The 19,442-nt window shown below is 42.6% G+C and overlaps 1 protein-coding gene across 1 annotated transcript; it reads left to right on the top strand.

Moving 5' to 3' along the window:
- Positions 1-13,248: 13,248 nt before the first annotated feature.
- LOC131981365 (putative nuclease HARBI1) lies at positions 13,249-15,357 on the top strand. Its single transcript, XM_059345642.1, has 4 exons — positions 13,249-13,711; positions 13,784-13,974; positions 14,086-14,248; positions 15,230-15,357. The coding sequence occupies exons 1-4, from the start codon at positions 13,249-13,251 to the stop codon at positions 15,355-15,357; spliced, it is 945 nt and encodes a 314-aa protein (XP_059201625.1).
- Positions 15,358-19,442: the final 4,085 nt, after the last annotated feature.

Here is a 19,442-nt window from a genome sequence, read left to right as displayed (position 1 = left end):
AGCACATGTACATATGTTTGCATATATTTTATACGTATGTGTTTACCTTATATTTAAGAATATGTTATGAGTGGAAACTCATGAATGGCAATATTTAGCACAGCCAACAGCTCAATTAGCTAGCGCTAGCTGCTCTGCTAACGTCAGGTAGCTCTCCCTCAACTCTCAAGATTTTGCTCTATGTATCCCCTATCCCTACTGCCATCTGCGCTGAATTTTCAGCTTCTGAATAGCTGCATGATGCTCTAAACAAGAGGAAACTAAAGTCAAACTAAACAGGATACTCACAGTAGTCACCAGTTAGTCAGTCAACTCACAGCACAGTTGACCGCAGCTCATGTGCATCTCACGTGGCACGTGCGCACCTCACGCGCACGTCACGTGCACGCGCGCGGCGCACGCGCGCGGCTCACGCGCAACTCACGTTGCTGCCCCAGACTCCTGTGTTAGCCTATAAGCTAGCGCTAGCCGCTCGGCTAACGCCGGTAGCTCTTCCTCAACTCTTAAGATTTCAATCTATGACCAAATGCAACCTGCCGAAGTTGCTGTTTGTCTTTTTAAAAACACAACTACCCCTGTTTTTGTGAGAAATCATTAAGTTTGATATATATCGGCTATTAAATGTGGGCTTTTAACAGTACAAAAATATAAAAAAATCAAACTGTCTCACTGAAATACATTTTAAAGTCATCAAAGCATGACTTACCTTTCTGTTAAAGCCACTCTTCCACGTGCTCAGCTGAAAACAGAGCTGTCAAATGCCGAAAATGTCTCCGTGTAGTTATCTCCTCTGTCTGTCGAGTCAATAAGCACTTGTTTTGTGTCAGTACATCCAGGAGAAATGGTAAAACCTTGTTGAAATTCCACCTGTCAGCTTAGGCAAGCTAGTGGCTGATTAGCATACTTAATTAGCGGCCTGAACTGCTTGCACATGCGCAGATGTGCCAAGTGTGTATAAAGTGTGTGTTTCTGACTCTTGAGGTCCGACCTGTAGGTGGCAGTACTGAGTTAACCGAGCTAAGCACACTTAAGCACACAAAACCGGTTTTTCATGCATTGTGGGGCAACCCCTGAAAAGTTGACAGGGCATCCCTTTGGCCTTCTTTTCCATGGATTCAGTGCTCTTCCTGGTGGGGACCAGCATTTTGGTCCCCACCAAGATTTTGGTGCCCACGATGTGAGTGTGCTGTCTGTTGCTGGTTCCCACCATGTGACAAAGACAAACACACACACACACACACACACACACACACACACACACACACTCACACTCAATTGCATTCATAACTCTATTATGTGGAAGTTATATATGGAGTTATATTTTTAGGGACCGAGCACTAACGGTGCGAGGACCCTATTGAAATTGGTCCGTTTATTATTATTATTTTTAGGGGGAATAAATCGCTTATTTGAGGCCTTTATCATATTCAAAAACTCGCCATATTTGGAATATACATTAATAAGATTTGAAATTTACGTATTCTGGTATTCGCGGGAATGGACCTTGCAAAATGACTCACTAGCGCCCCCTCAAAATTTTCAAAACATCCTCACAATATAGGTTTTTGTCACGTAGACACACAAAAGTTGGTACATATGTGTATCATGGGAAGACGCACCAAAAAGCCTCAAGAACCCATACCCGAAAACGTACAGGAAGTCGGCCATCTTGGATTGAATATTGCACTTGTCATCGTTTTTCGCCATTTCCAGGTCGCATACTTTTACGAACTCCTCCTACAGATTTTATCCAATTGACTTCAAACTTGGTCAGTACCATCACAAGGCCTTTGGGATCAAAAGTTGTATAAATCTTTACAGACGGTCACACTATGTGGGCGTGGCATGGCGGCAAAATATGGTGACTCGCCATAAAACACGAGATTGTTATAACTTTCCCATTCTTTGTCCCATCTGTTTCAAACTTCTCATGCTTCATCAGAGTCCAGCCCTTAACACTTCTATATAACAATAATTCATTAAGCCCCGCCCCTTATTTTTTATCCACGCCCCCTTTCATCACATGACCACCTTGCACACTTTACATAACTCCTCCAACAGATTTCATCCCATTGACTTCAAACTTGGTCAGTAGCATCACAAGGCCTTTGGGATCAAAAGTTGTATAAAGCTTTACCGATGGTCACACTATGTGGGCGTGGCATGGCGGCAAAATATGGCGTCTCGCCATAACACTGGAGACAGTATAACTTGACCATACATTGTCCAATCTGTCCCAAATTTCACACACGTGATTAGGGTCCAGCCCGGAACACACCCACGTGTCAATATTGACACACAGTCATAGCGCCCCCTGCTGGCAACAGCAAGTAACATCTTTTACGCCTAGCCCCAGCAGTAGGTTTCACGTAGAGACACGAAATTTGGTACACACGTGTTTCATGTGGAGACGCACCAAAAAGCCTCTTGGACCCATACCTCAAACCCAACAGGAAGCCCGCCATCTTGGTTTGAATATCGCAATTGTCATCATTTTTGGCCATTTCCAGGTCACATACTTTAACGAACTCCTCCTACAGATTTCATCCAATTCTCTTCAAACTTGGTCAGCACCATCACAAAGCCTTTGGGATCAAAAGTTGTATTAATCTTTACCGCCTGTCACACTATGTGGGCGTGGCTTGGCGGCAAAATATGGCGTCTCGCCATAACACACAAGACTGGATAACTTGACCATACATTGTCCAATCTGTCCCAAATTTCACAAACGTCATTAGGGTCCACCCCGGGACACACCCACGTGTCTATATTGACACACAGTCATAGCGCCCCCTGCTGGCTACAGGAAGTAACATGTTTTACACCTACCACAAGCACAGTGGTAGGAGACACGCAATTTGGTACGCATAGGGACTGAGCCAACAGCACCGCGTCCGATGTGCCCTCCCCTGACGGCGCCTCCCCCGACGGCTCCACTCTGCGAGGGCCCGTTCAGTACTGCGCGCAGTCCTAGTTATTTTTTATATTTGTATATATATATATTTCATTCTGTTTAATATGCCAACCTAAACCTAAATATTGAAGGTGTTTGGGCAGCATACTGTATAGTTGAACCTTTTCTTTTTATTTAGTGAATACCCAAAGTTTAATTGGTGCAGCTTTTTCATGAACAACAGATTAGTCTACAAAAACATTCAGCATGTCACTCAGTGAGATACTCAACACACACAGTGTCTCTCACTCACTCTCTTGCAGTCATAAAAGCACAGTTCATCCTGGTATTGTTTAATTGTTTGGTATCTGGCCAGCATACTGTATTGTTGAATGTTGAACAGTATTGTTCTGTTTAATGAACCCCCATAGTTCAAGGGGTTGAGGTGTTCTCTATTTGAACAGACATCAGAGAAGTTAAGGTATTTGCTGTCTACGAGATTCAAAGTGTTTTCAGCTCCTAGGTCACTCTGTCACTCAGCTACAGACACATACACTCTGTCACTTAGCTACAGACACATTCACTCTGTCACTCAGTTACAGACACATTCACTCTGTCACTCAGCTACAGACACATTCACTCTGTCACTCAGCTACAGACACATACACTCTGTCACTCAGTTACAGACACATTCACTCAGCTACAGACACATTCACTCTGTCACTCAGCTACAGACACATACACTCTGTCACTCAGTTACAGACACATTCACTCAGCTACAGACACATTCACTCTGTCACTCAGCTACAGACACATTCACTCTGTCACTCAGCTACAGACACATACACTCTGTCACTCAGCTACAGACACATTCACTCTGTCACTCAGCTACAGACACATACACTCTGTCACTCAGCTACAGACACATTCACTCTGTCACTCAGTTACAGACACATTCACTCAGCTACAGACACATTCACTCTGTCACTCAGCTACAGACACATACACTCTGTCACTCAGTTACAGACACATTCACTCAGCTACAGACACATTCACTCAGCTACAGACACATTCACTCTGTCACTCAGCTACAGACACATACACTCTGTCACTCAGCTACAGACACATTCACTCTGTCACTCAGCTACAGACACACACTCTGTCACTCAGCTACAGACACATTCACTCTGTCACTCAGCTACAGACACACACTCTGTCACTCAGTTACAGACACATTCACTCTGTCACTCAGCTACAGACACATACACTCTGTCACTCAGCTACAGACACATTGACTCTGTCACTCAGCTACAGACACATTCACTCATTAACTCAGCTATAGACACATTCACTCAGTCACCCAAATACACACACTGTTGCATATTCACACACTCACACAGTCACTTGCTTAGAAACACACATCCACACATTTTTTTGTAAGGCCTTGAGTATTTGATTATAATAAACAATAATAATATGAATATGTACTGCTGTCTTGTTTATTATTCCTTCAGTTACTTCTAGTTTATACAGATGCTTCCTAGATGTTGTTGGAAAGTTAAGCTAAAACAGCTTCCATTAAATTGCTGTATGTTTTCGTTACTGTATTTCTATAATACAGTAGAGCTACTGTAAGTCTTACAGTAACTTACTGGCGAAACAGCTGCCAGTAATTTACTGTATTTGATATGTTACAGCAAAATACTGTAAATTTAATTACAATAAGTTACTGTATTTCTATAATACAGTAGAGCTACTGTAAGTTTTACAGTAACTTACTGGCGAAACTGCTGCCAGTAATGTACTGTATTTTTTTTTACAGCAAGTTACTGTACACTATAATTACAATAAGTTACTGTATTTCTATAATACAGTAGAGGTACTGTACGTTTTACAGTAACTTACTGGCGAAACTGCTGCCAGTAATTTACTGTAATTTTGAATTTTTACAGCAAGTTACTGTACACTATAATTACAATAAGTTACTGTATTTCTATAATACAGTAGAGGTACCGTAAATTTTACAGTAACTTACAGGAGAAACTGCTGCCAGTAATTTACTGTAATTTTACAGTGAAAAGTTTTACAGTGTAGGCGCTTTTTAGTTAGCTTTCTTATAATCAGTGTCATGTTGTGATCTGAGAGACCAGTAATAAGATTGTACGTTATTATTGCTCTCTCTGGCCTATTTGTAAAAATCAGGTCTATACGGGTTTCACTCTTTCTAGTAACTCGTGTAGGTCTATCAATCATCTGTTTGTATTTAAATTTACCCAGAGTTGATTTAAGTTTTGTCTTGCCCCTTTTGTCTATCCAATTAATGTTCAAGTCCCCAAACAACATACATTCACAAGAGTTATCAACAATAGACAAGACTTTTCAGAGAATGAAATTCAGTCCTAAACTCTCCAGATTCACATTCAATTCAAGTTCTAAAACCTTAAACTGTTCCCTAATATAAATTAAACCAGTCAGCTCTTACATTAAGAAGTGGCTTGGTCTTCCCCGTTGCCTCAGCAATATCAGCTTGTATGGGCATGGGGCCCTGAAACTGCCTGTCTCTAGCCTCACAGAGGAATAAAAATGCACCTAAGTGAGGCTGAACATGACCCTGACCGAGTCTCAAGATGATGCGATCCAAGCGGCTGCCCCAATACTGGCAACTGGCAGGAAATGGATCCCAACTGAGGCTGTAGAGCAAGCAAAATCTGCTCTCACTCATGGAGACATTGTAGGACAGGTGCAGCATGGAAGAGGTGGGTTTGGACTCGGAACAAGCCGACCCACATGGCACAAGGCAACATCAACCCAGAGGAGAAAGTTGGTGGTGGCTGACGTCCGACAGCAGGAAGAGGCAGCAAGATGTGCAAAGGCAGTCTCGCAGTCCAAACAGGGCCAATGGACTAGCTGGGAAAACCTGGAACATTGTAAGCTCACATGGAGGGATCTTTGGGAGATGGAAGGAAGCCGACTCAGCTTCATCATCAGAGCCACCTACGATGTTCTTCCCTCACCCAAGAACCTAAACCAGTGGCTCGGAGAGGATCCAACATGTGCTCTCTGCCAAACCCCTGCAACACTCAGGCACATTATCACCGGCTGCAAAACCAGTTTGTCCCAAGGCCGCTACACCTGGAGACACAACCAGGTCCTACGACAACTGGCGATCACTCTGGAAGGAAGAAGATCTACCAACAACGCCCTTCCTCCCTCAGCATCCGGATATCGGAACACCACCCCGTTCATAAGAGCAGGAGAACTCCCAGCAAAAACGTCTGCGAGAGTGGAAGCAACCTTCCTGGACAATGCCCGGGATTGGAAAATGCAGGTGGATCTAGACCAGAAGCTTGTCTTTCCGCCTGAGATCATCACAACTAATCTCAGGCCGGACCTAGTCTTGTGGTCAACCTTGCAGAAATCGCTTTTCATTGTATAACTGACTGTACCATGGGAGGCTGCAGTCAGTGAAGCATATGAACGCAAACGCCTGAAGTACTCCGACATAGCAGCAGAGGCAGAACAACGTGGCTGGCGGGCCCATGTGCTTCCTGTTGAGGTTGGATGCAGAGGCTTTGTTGCCACGTCCACAGTCAAGCTTCTGAAGGGGATGAGAGTGCGAGGACAGGCCTTTCGACAAGCCATCAGATCATTGTCAAAGGCTGCCATGCGAGGCAGCAGCTGGCTGTGGATCAAGAGGAAGGACCCCAACTGGGCTGCAAAATGACCATCAGGGGGTAAAAGCTGAGGGGGGCACACCTGGGACACCACGTGTCGCCGTTGAGCCCTGTGGAGATGTCGCGGGCTTATCAACGAAACATCAGTGAAGCAGGGTGCCCACCTGAAGACCCCAGTGAAGCAATTACCCCTACCCCACTCATGACCAAGTGCTGATCAAATAAGGGATTGTAATATTAAGTCCTATAAGCCCAACAGTGTATAGTTGACTATAGTTGAGTAAAGTTGAGTATAGCTGTGTATAGTTGACTATAGTTGAGTATAGTTGAGTATAGCTGTGTATAGTTGACTATAGTTGAGTATAGTTGAGTATAGCTGTGTATAGTTGACTATAATTTAGTATAGCTGTGTATAGTTGACTATAGTTGAGTATAGCTGTGTATAGTGTACTGTGTATGTGTCATTAAATATAAAGATTTTCCTAATGTACTTGTACTTCTTTGCACTAAAAACATGGACTTATTATTATTTATAGGTAATTATGCAATTATTTTACTGGTCCGGCCCACTTGACACCTAATTAGTTTGACACCCTGGTTTACAACATGGGGTGATGTGGTTGAATGTGTGTTGTGTTTCCATTCATAGACCCTACAACAGTGCAGCAACACCAATACACTGTCTTTATCTCAAGTCTCTGTTGTTGTTGTTGTTGTTGTTGTTGTTGTAGCTGTCAGGGAACCTGCAGGCAGGTCTTCCAGTTCCACCGTTTCATTTGCACTCACCATAGCATGCGTGACTGGCTTTCACTTGTTGTGCTAACCTCAGCCCCTGGTTGTAACAGCAGACAGCTTAAAGGTGCTTCTTGTGAAATGTGGTTATGCATCACATGCATCACTCTACATAACAGCCCAGGACAGGGGGGGTCAGGAGGCAACTATCACACTGTCCTCATCCAAGTCTGATGATGAGGAGACATTTTAAACTGAGAGAGGGAGAGAGACTGTGTGTGTGTGTGTGTGTGTGTGTGTGTGTGTGTGTCAGAGCTCCAAGCTATAACACCAGTCAACCAATTAAATTGCTCTCACTGTTAAAAGTTCATTTAGCAAAACCAATATTTCAGCTGTCAAATAAGCCTTTATGACGCAGTCATAAGAGAGTGTAGGTGGACTTCCTCTGGACACATGGATGCTTTAATCTTTTTCTTTTTCATGCAGATCACAGAGAATTGACAAAATGACAAAGGCTGTGGAAAAAAAGAGTTAAGGAAATGATTGAAGAAAAGTGAGAAAACAAAAAAGGGGGGACACATGTCAAGTAGAACTGTTTCGTTACAGATACAGCAGGTACATTGAAGAAAGGCCAAGTATAAGAAACCTGCAGTAGTGCATGAAACAGAGAGATATGAAGGTACAACATTATATTAATGATGACTTCTTAATTTTTTAACAGTTTGTTTGCACTAAATTTGACATTCTTGCAGCATTAGGTTTAATTGTATAGCTCTTAGAGATAAAGTAGAGGGCATTTAGCACCATTCAAACACATCATTAAAGTAAAAGGACATGTTTAGTGTTTGTGTAGGATTTGTAGGCGGTGATCTGCCCCATCTGTGCAGCTCTCACTACTCATACTAAACACTCGGCTCATCTTCTGTTGATTTCAAATGATCCATTAAGCTAAAAGGGATACCTTCCAATACGTCTCGGCAAAGCCTTTCCATACACCACTTACAAATGACAGCAAATGTGAAACAACGCTCGCTAATGTAATAATGTCCACAAACGTAGTAAAAATCTGCAGCTTTTAATGCAATAATCCCATAAACGTAATAGCCACTGCCTACTACAAACGCAACACGCCATTTACCACAAATGTAATAATTATTGTGTTTGCAAGGACTTATTATATTTGTGGGGAAGTGAAAATCTAACTTTCAATATTGTAATAAGTTCCCACAAATGTAATAATGCGATAAATAATGGTTGTTGTGGTTGTGGTTGTTGTTTGTTTGCTGACTCTCCGCTCCGCTAACACAAAAAAAAAATTCTAAAGTGTTCAGGTCTCATTGAGTGGACAGGGGATACACTCAGTGTTTTGTTTTGTTTTGTTTTATTTTGCACTTGGTTTTGCAATAAAAAAAAAGTAATAAATCTGGATGAACTGCTTGTTTGTAAACACGACACTTAGTATAAAAAGGCAATAATCTGATTCAATTCAATTCAAATGTATTGGTATGAATGCCACAACAACAATATTGCTAAAGCGTGTGTGTGTGTCGTGTTTGTAGTGTGTGTGTGTGGTGTGTGTGTAGTGTGTTTTTCTGTTTGTGTGTTTACAGGTGAGTTTAATATGTCTACACAAGCATCAATATGTAGAGATATTTTCTGTCTCGATGTTTCTACTCGTTAAATGTGAAGATGTAAAGTTAGTGACTGTTGTTAGTATGTCGACACTGTAGCTTTAGTCTTAACTTGTTAGTATGATACTGTTATAATGTTTGGATAGTTTAGGCAACCAGCTATTCACTTTTCTGTAGAGGAGGCGTGGTTTACGATCCTCCAGAACCGTTTATTGGGCGCTACGAATGTCTATCATAAGCGTCTGTTGGTAGCTCTTAGCCAATCGTATCAGTTATACCAGATGACGTATCTAGAGTGACAGAAATTGATGTTTACATAGACAGACTAGCCCATCTCTACTTTGAGACTAAAATGCTCAATTCTGCTTCTGCAACGTTTTTCTGCAGCATGTTCTGGCTCTGGCTGCTAACAGTCAACTGTGTGTGTGTGTGTGTGTGTGTGTGTGTGTGTGAGAGAGAGGGAGAGAGAGTGTTGCTTGCTGCTTTGCTTCTCCAGTTCTCGCTTTCTGCAAGATTATTTATTTTATCTTATTTCCCCCTCATGTTATTCAGCCTCACACATCCACTGATTTTATGGGCAATAGACGAACTGCGGCTCGTAGCGAGATCACCAGCGTTACAGCAGCGAGCGGTAGCAGGGCTAGTTGGTAGATTAGGCTTTGGCCAAATCTGAAGCAAGGCTAAAACATCCTTTTTGGTGGTGAAACAGGAGTTTAAAGTCAAACGTTGTTCTTCTTTAAAAATAAACTTTGGCTCTAAACTATCTAGAACACTGTCTACAGCTAGATCCAAAGAGAGCTTTGCGTCTGCTGCAGCCATGTTGGATCTGTAAGAAAACCACAAAACTACAAGCTTCCGTCTGTCGAGTAGTACGTGTCATCGTCTTGCCGTCCCTCCCCGTTCTGTGATTGGATCCCTAAAACAGGGCTAAGAATCAGCCATAGATTCCAGACTGTCTGCCGGTTCGAAATGAAATTGAGCGCACAAGGCAGTATGTGTATACTCAGGCTAAATGTGACTAATATAGTTTTCATATCCAAAAAGCTGCAGATTTTTGTCACGTTTGTGGACATTGTTACATACAGGCCCATTGTGTTTACTGTGATGGAAGCGCTTTTTACAGTAGCTTGTTGTACTTTGTAGAAAACTAACTCCAAAACATATTATATGTGGAATGACATCCCATCCACCCTGAATGTGAGTCTGTCTCTTCTTACACCATGGCCATCTTGTGTTTTGTGTCAGTGATTTTGACTTGAAGTCTGTCAGTGGGTCTCATTTATCAAGACCTTGGCCAGCTCATGCTCAAACAGTTGAATGAGATACACACAAGGTCAGCTCTAACTGCTGTTCCCAGAGCTCAGTGCCTTTGATGCCCCCACCCCCGAGAACCAAACACACACACACACACACACACACACACAGAACATGTTTGTGGCCAAATTACACATCTTTTCTCATTTCACACATGCTTTTAGGGTTGAAGAGAACTTTGTGTCCCAATTTCCAACCAACTGAAAAGCCCAATCATAAAAGATTTTCTTTCTCTTTTTGCAAAAGGCTGCTGTCATTCCCATCATCTAAGAGCCAGAGAAAAGTCAGGGTGGCCGTTCAGGGGTAAAATATTTCAATGTGAATGGCTCTTTGTCAGGTTGATGTGTTTTCCACAGCCAAGAAGTAAAAGAGGTCAGAAAGGCCTGGTACACCATGAGGCCACATTCTCCATCAGCTCCCACACATCATCACACACTGCTCACATTCAGCACGTCACCTCATCAATCTCTGTAGTTGTTAAAGGTTTTTTTTTATACAGAGCTAGAAGAACTTGCATTGACTATAAAAATATTTTTTACATGTGAGCTAGTTAAGTGTGAGCATTTATGCGGAGCTAAACTGTCGGCTTGTGCACATGAATGAATATGCACATTTGCAAATGCATTCTTATTTGTATGCGGTTTGCATGATTGGGAGAATGTGCTGTTTTGAACTAGGTAAAAGAGTGTGTGAGGCTGTATGTGTGCTATTTTAAAGACCATTTTATTTGACTGGGTGCTGATTTATGCAACCACATTCATATTCAAAGTGCTGCTCTTTGGTCTGTGGAACCACTCAACCGTTCTGCTATCTTCCAACTGCAGCTACACTATAAAGTTTAGGACTTTACTATTGAATCTGTTTCCTGTAACAAGCTTAGGCCTACTGCAGTCACAAATAAAAAAGAAAAAGTGCCTGTTGAAGAAATGGGATAACAGTGTTTCATGTCCTTGATTTTTCTTTTGCTGAGATTTTCAGACTCTTGTTTTTCTCTTTCCTCCTTCTGTCTTTTTTCATTTTTCCTCTAATCTTCATTTATCTCACTCAATTTTCTTTTTTTTCTCAACCTTTCCTCTCTTTGTCCCCCTTGAAATCCAGTCTCCGGTCCTCCTTCAATAAAAGCGGAATGTTTCTTCATCAGACTGAAGTGGACCTTGAGTCTATTCAGCACCAGCTCCTTTTCAAGTAGAGAGAACTTTTCTGGGATGACCTGTGTGGGAAAGACAGACATTCACAAAGCTTTTTATAAGGCTCAATTAAAGAGAGCCTCTCCTTTCTCTCCTTTCCTAAGTCTTTCTCTCCATTTTATTTCTCTGCCGCTTTCTCCACTGCTCGTTCATTCAGCGATGCCCTTTTATAAAGCTTACTGCTCGCCTTCTCCCAAGCTCCCTCACTCTCACTGTCTGATGAAGGGGCCACTTTCCTTTCTTAGTCAATGACCTGCTTTTATACTTGAGACTTTTCTGATGCATCCAATACATCTGGCTATGCAGCACGAACAAAACAAAGTGGGTAACTATATGTTACACAAAAATCTACGTTTCAGAGCATTTGTTTGAGCAAATCTATCTATCTATCTATCTATCTATCTATCTATCTATCTATCTATCTATCTATCTATCTATCTATCTATCTATCTATCTATCAGCAGTGTGGCATTCAATCAGTGAAGTAATCAATTTTGTGAAAAGACAGGTGTGAATCAGGTGGCCTCTATTTAAGGATGAAGCCAGCACTTGTTGAACATGCATTTCTCTTTGAAAGCCTGAGCAAAATGGGTCGTTCAAGACATTGTTCAGAAGAACAGCATACTTTGATTAAAAAGTTGACTGGAGAGGGGAAAACTCATAAAGAGGTGCAAACAATTATAGGCTGTTCAGCTAAAATGATCTCCAATGCTTTAAAATGGAGAGCAAAACCAGAGACACGTGGCAGAAAGCGGAAGACAACCATCAAAATGGATGGAAGAATATGCAGAATGTCAAAGGCTCAGCCCATGATCAGCTCCAGGATGATCAAAGACAGTCTGGAGTTACCTGTAAGTGCTGTGACAGTTAGAAGACGTCTGTGTGAAGCTAATCTATTTACAAGAATACCCGCAAATTCCCTCTGTTAAAAAAAGGCATGTGCAGAAGAGGTTACAATCTGCCATAGAACACATCAACTGGCCTTAAGAGAAATGGAGGAACATTTTTTGGACTGATGACAGTAAAATTGTTCTTTTTGGGTCCAAGGACCGCAGACAGTTTGTGAGACGAGCTCCAGACTCTGAATTCAAGCCACAGTACACAGTGAAGACAGTGAAGCATGGTGGTGCAAACATCATGATATGGGCATGTTTCTCCTACTATGGTGTTGGGCCTATTTATTACATACCAGGGATCATGGATCAGTTTGCATATGTCAAAATACTTGAAGAGGTCATGTTGCCTTATGCTGAAGAGGACATGCCCTTGAAATGGGCATTTCAACAAGACAATGGGCCTCATTCACGAACCGTTCTTAAGAACAAATTTGTTCTTAAGTCCTTCTTGCGAAGATTTTACGAAGATTGTGGCATTCATGAATTTTGTTCTTATCCAGGATTCTCTTAGGTAAGAACAAATCCTACGAACACTCAGGAGTACTCTTAAGCACATTTCAGTGCTGACATGTTGGCATGGTTGTGTTGTCTTCTTTTGTTAAGTTCAATAAAATACATTTTGGTGAAATTACCGTCATATTTATGTATTATTTATTTATTTTTTATTCATTTCATTTTTTTTTTTTTCATTTTAATTAAATTAAATGTGCCAACGCTTTAACATGAATCAAGTAAATTGGAAACCACGCCGTCAATTAGTGATACCACCCTATTTATAGGTGGCATTTCTCCATCCACGGCCTACAAAACAATGGCATATATATTGCTGCTACAGGAGATTGCAGATCGTGCCCTACGGAGGGAACGAATCTTTCAGGATCACGTAGATCCACACACATCGGTCCAACCCTGTCCCCCCGCATGTGCAGGTTCTATCGACCCCTCGGGTTTTTGGCCACTGGATCCTTTCAGCGGGAGCTGGGGGACAGGGTGGGCATCTCACAGCCATCCATCAGCCACGCTCTCCCTCGAGTTGTGGATGCAATTAATCAACTGGCTACACAATACATCAAATTTCCATACACAGCAGAAGAGCAAGTAACAGTCAAGAGAGGATTTCATCTCATTGCTGGTCTCCCTAACACCATTGGCGCAATAGACTGCACCCACGTACGCATCAAGGCACCCTCTCCAGACTCTTTTCCATACCTCAACCGCAAGCAATATCACTCTATAAATGTTCAACTAATTTCGGACTCAAATAACCACCTGCTGAACGTAGTCTCCCGGTTCCCAGGAGGAGCACACGACTCCTATATTTTTCAGAATAGCTCCGTGGGAACACGCCTTGAACAAGGAGCGGCTGATGACGCATGGCTCATTGGTATGTATCTGTTAATTACAATTTCCCATAAGTGTATTTTTATGATTTTTTATCTTGATTTTTTTTTTTTAGGGGATCGAGGATATGCCCTGGCTCCCTGGTTGATGACACCACTGACAAACCCTCAGACTCCTCAGGAGGTGTCATATAATCAAATGCATGCACGCACTCGCTCCACCATCGAACGCACCATCGGCATTTTAAAGGGACGCTGGATGTGTTTGGACACAGCAGGTGGCAAATTGCTGTACAAACCGGAGAAGGTAAGACAACAGATTTGTTTCATGAGCCTATTATAAAGACCCACCTACACTAGGCTTAGGTTTCTTCAAACACCTTGCATCTTAATTTATGACTGTCCCTCACCATTACAGGTCTGTAGGATAATCATGGCCTGCTGTGTCCTGCACAACATTGCCATGAAGCATGGTGTGCCACTTCCCCCTCAGCCACTACACCATGAGGATGTGCGTCCTGACGCAGTGATGGGACCAGACTGCAGGCGCGCTGTTCATGTTCGAGAGCAGTTAATTGCTCGTTTGTGAATAAAGTTGAAATATTACAAGTTTAATCAAACAGTCTACTAGCCTGGCTAACACCAGACCAAATCTCAAGTGAGATTTGGTCTGGACACCTGCCATTCATTTCTCCGTAGAGGAGGTGTGGTTTACGATCCTCCGGAGCCGTTTATCGGGCGCTTAGAATGTCTATCAAAAGCATCTGTAGGCAGCTCTTAGCCAATCGTATCAGTTATACCAGATGACGTAGTAGAGCAACAGAAATGGATGTTTGTTGTGTGTGTGTCTGTGAGAGAGTGTTGCTTGCTGCTTTGCTTCTCCAGTTCTCGCTTTCTGCAAGATTATTTATTTTCACGCTTTATTCCCCCTCATGTCATTCAGCCACACACATCCACTGATTTTATGGGCAATAAACAAGCTGCTGCGGGTCTCTCGGCGGCTCCGCTGTCCCCCGGCTCAGAGCCAGATCACCGGCGGTGACCGGCGGTCTCGCCGGCTCGGCGCTAGCGGCACTAATAGCCCCACTACCAGTGATCTCGATATGAGCCGGGGGACAGCGGAGCCGCCGATAGACCTTTCGCCTTTCAACTTTCGCTCTAAACTATTTAAAACACTGTCTACAGCTAAAGAGAGTTTCGCGTCTGCAGCAGCCACGTTGGATCCGGAAAACTACAAGCTTCCAAGTGCCGAGTAGTACGCGTCATCGTCTTGCCGTCCCTCCCCGCTCTGTGATTGGATCCCTAAAACAGGGCTTAGAAACCTTCCTGGTTGCCAGACCGCCTGGAGGTTCGAAATTAAATTCGAGCGCGCAAGGCAGTCTGGGTATACCCAGGCTAACAGTCTACTGTAATTCACTTCAAAAATGAGGACAAACCAGTTTCAGTGCACATGTTTATTTTTTTTTTGAATTCTCATTAATTTCTTTAAGAGTTTGTGAAATTGTTCCCAATGTTGAGGCAATCTTCTCCAGTGTGTCCGCTATCCGTTCCTGATTATGTAGGACTGCGTCTTAGATCAGGCATGGTCGTGGAGAGGCACGGGCCCGAGTTCGTGTGGATGTGCTGCTACAGGAGGGCTCTGTCAGTTCTGGCCCTGTTGGGAGACGGCTCTGCGGGACTTCATCTGTGATTAAAAATAAAAATCAAGCCAAGGTTGCAACCCCTCAGTCCAATACTAAAGACATATTTTGAGCTTACACTGTAGTAAACTCCTGCCTTACAGGACACACATTTTAAATCATATATATATTACAGAAAATAAATTTACCTTCCGATTCCTCTGGAGTAGCAGCGGCACAGGGAGGGGGTGACAGCGTTGCATCGGGGCCCAGGTCTGTGTCCAGAGACTCAGTTGATGGTACTCCTAAAAAGTAAGGTGGGAAAATGTAATCAATTAAACTAGTTACATTATAGTAATTTGATTTTTCCCATATAGCTTACCTGAGAGTGCCGTCTCCCCGATGATGGCCCCGATGCGCTGGTCCAACTCAGACATGGGTGTCGTGTCTGCTGTCCCCCCCTCCAGTCCGTTGCATCTCCTGACGGAATTTGGCTATAATTCTTTTTGTTTCGGATTTAAGGTCGAACCATTTTTTTTTCACCTCCTCTATTGTCGGTCCCTCTCCCGACACTTCATCCACTGCACTCATAACTGCCTCCCAGGCCTCCTTTTTGTTCGTGTTAGTGCAACCTGCACTCAGGCTGCTAAATATAATTTTTTTTCTGAAACTGATCTCCTGCAGCAGAACTTCTACCTCTGAAGTACTGAAGTTTTTCTTTCTTCTCACCTGCGCTCCACGGGATTTAAGTTTTGCTTTTGGCATGATATTGCTTCTTCTGTGTGGCGTCTACACTCGGCCCTGCAGTCCTTTTTATGGGCCCTTTTATGGGCATTAATGGGTGGTTACCTATGCTAATCCTATGTTAAGTAGACTCACCTGGCACGCGCGCTCAACTTACGAGGAGATGGCATTCATCAATTTAAGAACACGGCTGCGAACAATTCAGCTGCTTAAGAACACGTTGATGAATCTGACGTAGAGTCTTCTTAGAAATCTTCTTAAGAAGGACTTAAGAAAGAATCTAAGAAGATTCTTAAGAAGATATTGGTGAATGAGGCCCAATGACCCTAAACACGCTAGTAAACGAGCAAAATCTTGGTTCCAAACCAACAACATTGATGTTATGGAGTGGCCAGCCCAATCCCCGGACCTTAATCCAATTGAGAACTTGTGGGATGACATAAAAAATGCTGTTTCTGAGGCGAAACCAAGAAATGTAAATGAATTGTGGAACGTTGTTAAAGAATCTTGGAGTGGAATAACAGCTGAAAGGTGCCACAAGTTGGTTGACTCCATGCCACACAGATGTGAAGCAGTTATAAAAAACTGTGGTCATACAACTTAATATTAGTTTAGTGATCAAAGGATTGCTAAATCCTAGAAACAAAAAAGTTTGTACAAAATAGTTTTGTGTTTGTAAAGTCAACGGCAGACACTGCTATATTTTTTAACACACCCCTTTCAACTAATTGCCCAATTGCACAGCCTAAAGAGCGTGCATATCACGAATGCTGGGTCTTGTTGGTTTTCTGAGAATCTACTGCACCTACTGGTACCTTGTTTGCCATGTAGCAATAAAAAATATACTTAAAACCTGGATTAATATGGTTAGTCACATTGGACTGCTATTATATCGAACACTACTGTATCCATCCATCAATTCATCCATTCATCCATCCATCCATCCATCCATCCATCCATCTATCTACTTAAAAGATCAACTGACTAAACTGTGCACTTATCTCTAAATCATTTTCAGATCTAGTAGAACTTGTAAGATCAGATGGCTGGTAGAACCCTGTGCACACTGCGCACTCGTGAGCTGTTCCAAACAACAGCTAAATGTTTTACTTTAAGTCAACTAACTGGACATCTTTCTTCCTTTTGTTTGTTTGAAACCATGTTTTAACTGATTCATTTAAATCTCAACGGTCCCTCCGCTCAACACCTCCATCAGCTTTTTGTGAGATGTACACAGAGCGACAGATACAACAGCACTGGGAGAGGATGGACTTGGACTACTGCTGAAGTACACGTACAGGAGATGCTGAAGTCCACAAAAAAAAAAATCATTCTAAATCAACCGGAGGAGAAAAGGCTTTGTGCTTATGACAGATCAGTGCAGAGTCCAGGAAATATTTTCATGGTGTGTTTGGCTCCATGTCGCTTTGTTTATTTCTGTGTTAACATTTTCCACCACCAACTTTCCAACCAATGAGGAATAATCCTGCCAGTGTATTTCCAGCCCTCCGCCTTCGTACACACCCCTCTGCAAATCTTTTTCTTTTATTTGGTCTGTTACATTTCTGCACTGTAAAAGCAAACCAGACTAATACAAAATGAACCAAAAGTATAAATTCACTCTGACCCGTAATAACCAAACAGAACTAGGACATATAGTTTCACTAGGAGTGCTTTCACCATTCTGTAAAGTAATAATGTATTCCTCCTTCAGCTCATCAGTGCTCTTTGTGTGTGACTCATACAACAACAATCTTCTGCTCACTGTCTGTCCATTTGCCCACTTTTTCTTCCAATTCCTAGCTGTAGTTTGTGTTTAGTGTTGTCTATTGTTTGTACGGCTAATGGGCTTTAAAAATAGCAGTTGCTGAGGCTGCCTCGGCTCATGTGTTCGACCAATTAACATGCACTTACATCACTCTAGGTGCTGGGAGATACCTACTCTGAAAGAGGAGTAAAGAGAGAAAATAAACCGCTCTCACCGACAACTCATCACACAGCGACACGGGACACAGACGCACAAGGAATCCTTCAGTATGTGGATGAGAAGCTCTGGGCTTTCAACTCCTACTGTAAAACCCACCCATGGCAATATCATGAGCTTGGAGTAACTGATGTAATACAAAGAGTGTGAAGCTCCGCTCAAGACAAGAGGAAGGGGAGGTGGAGGGTTGATGTTGAGTCCTGGGCGGCTGTGGCTCAGCTGGTAGAGTCGGCGGTTGACGGTCGACGGCGGTTCGATCCCTGACCGTCGCGGCCTACATGTCGAAGTATCCTTGAGCAAGATACTGAACCCTAAGTTGCTCCCGATGCTGTGTTCATCGGTGTGTGAATGAATTCCCAATGGTGGCAGGTGGGACCGTTTAGGGTAGCCTCTGCCACCTGTATGAATGTGTGTGTGAAAGGGTGAATGAGTGCAGTCTGTAGTGTAAAGCGCTTTGAGTGGTCGCAAAGCGACTAGAAATACGCTATATAAGTGCAGGACCATTTACCATTCCTGTGTGAAACCAAGAGTCATTGTTGTTATTTGGAGTAAACCTGAGAAACTGTGACCAGCAGTTCAGTGCAGATGTAGATGTTTTTAAGCCTAAGCCTACTCTAATAGTTGCCAAGTCGTTTTATCTTCGAAAGATAAACATTTCCTGTGAACACTGAAGTTTGTGTGAACACTGAAAGGCACTATGCAACACGTCTAAAACCAAAGCCATTGGTACCGTGAGTGTATATGTAATGAGTTGGGATTAGAATGTGGTGGAAAACACCTTATAAGTCATCAATTATGAAATATCTCATATTACTAAAAATCAGGTTATGAATCATATTGAGGATTAAAAATCATGATAAAATCGAAAGACCTCTTGTAACTTGTATGGTCTGGATTCGGACTAATATTTGTCTGCAAGTAGAATGATAAGTCTCCAAGGAAAGAAAAGGGAGAAGCGTTTAAAGTAAAACTGAGAGACACTGATATGATCTCTTTCTGATGCCTTGCTCTTTGGCAGTGTAGTTTCTTTTTAAAGTCATAAAGAAAAATCGCTGCATTGTAATGTCAAACAGGTGGCTCTACAGAACACATACGTATTCAAAGATGTGCAGTCAAATTAAAACCCACGCGTGATTCTCCCGGGCTGAGCAATGCTAACTCTGGAGCAAATATTGTTTATTCTTAATTCTGTCCCCCTTCATCTGGGCTCTCAGCCTTGGCGCTCACACAAGTGGGAGATATTTGGACAGAGCAGTACAGTGCCTGTAGGGGGAGAGAATGAGGACACATTCCACTGATCAAATGATTTTATTATTGTAAATCAAAAGAGAATAATTTAACATGTGTGCCTCACTCACTAACTCTGTGCTGTCCTGGACTATCACTCTTCTTTCTGTTTCCCTCCCTCCTCTGACATCTCACTACCTT

The sequence above is a fragment of the Centropristis striata genome, chromosome 12 (assembly GCF_030273125.1).
Source record: "Centropristis striata isolate RG_2023a ecotype Rhode Island chromosome 12, C.striata_1.0, whole genome shotgun sequence".
Lineage (NCBI taxonomy): Eukaryota > Metazoa > Chordata > Actinopteri > Perciformes > Serranidae > Centropristis > Centropristis striata.
This window is presented reverse-complemented; position numbering and strand designations above follow the sequence as displayed.

Coding starts and splice junctions, on each gene's coding strand:
- LOC131981365 (XM_059345642.1), top strand. CDS start 13,249: ATGTGCAGGTTCTATCGACCCCTCGGGTTTTTGGCCACTGGATCCTTT. Junction 13,712..13,783: donor TGATGACGCATGGCTCATTG/GTATGTATCTGT, acceptor TTTTTTTTTTAG/GGGATCGAGGATATGCCCTG. Junction 13,975..14,085: donor TGCTGTACAAACCGGAGAAG/GTAAGACAACAG, acceptor TCACCATTACAG/GTCTGTAGGATAATCATGGC.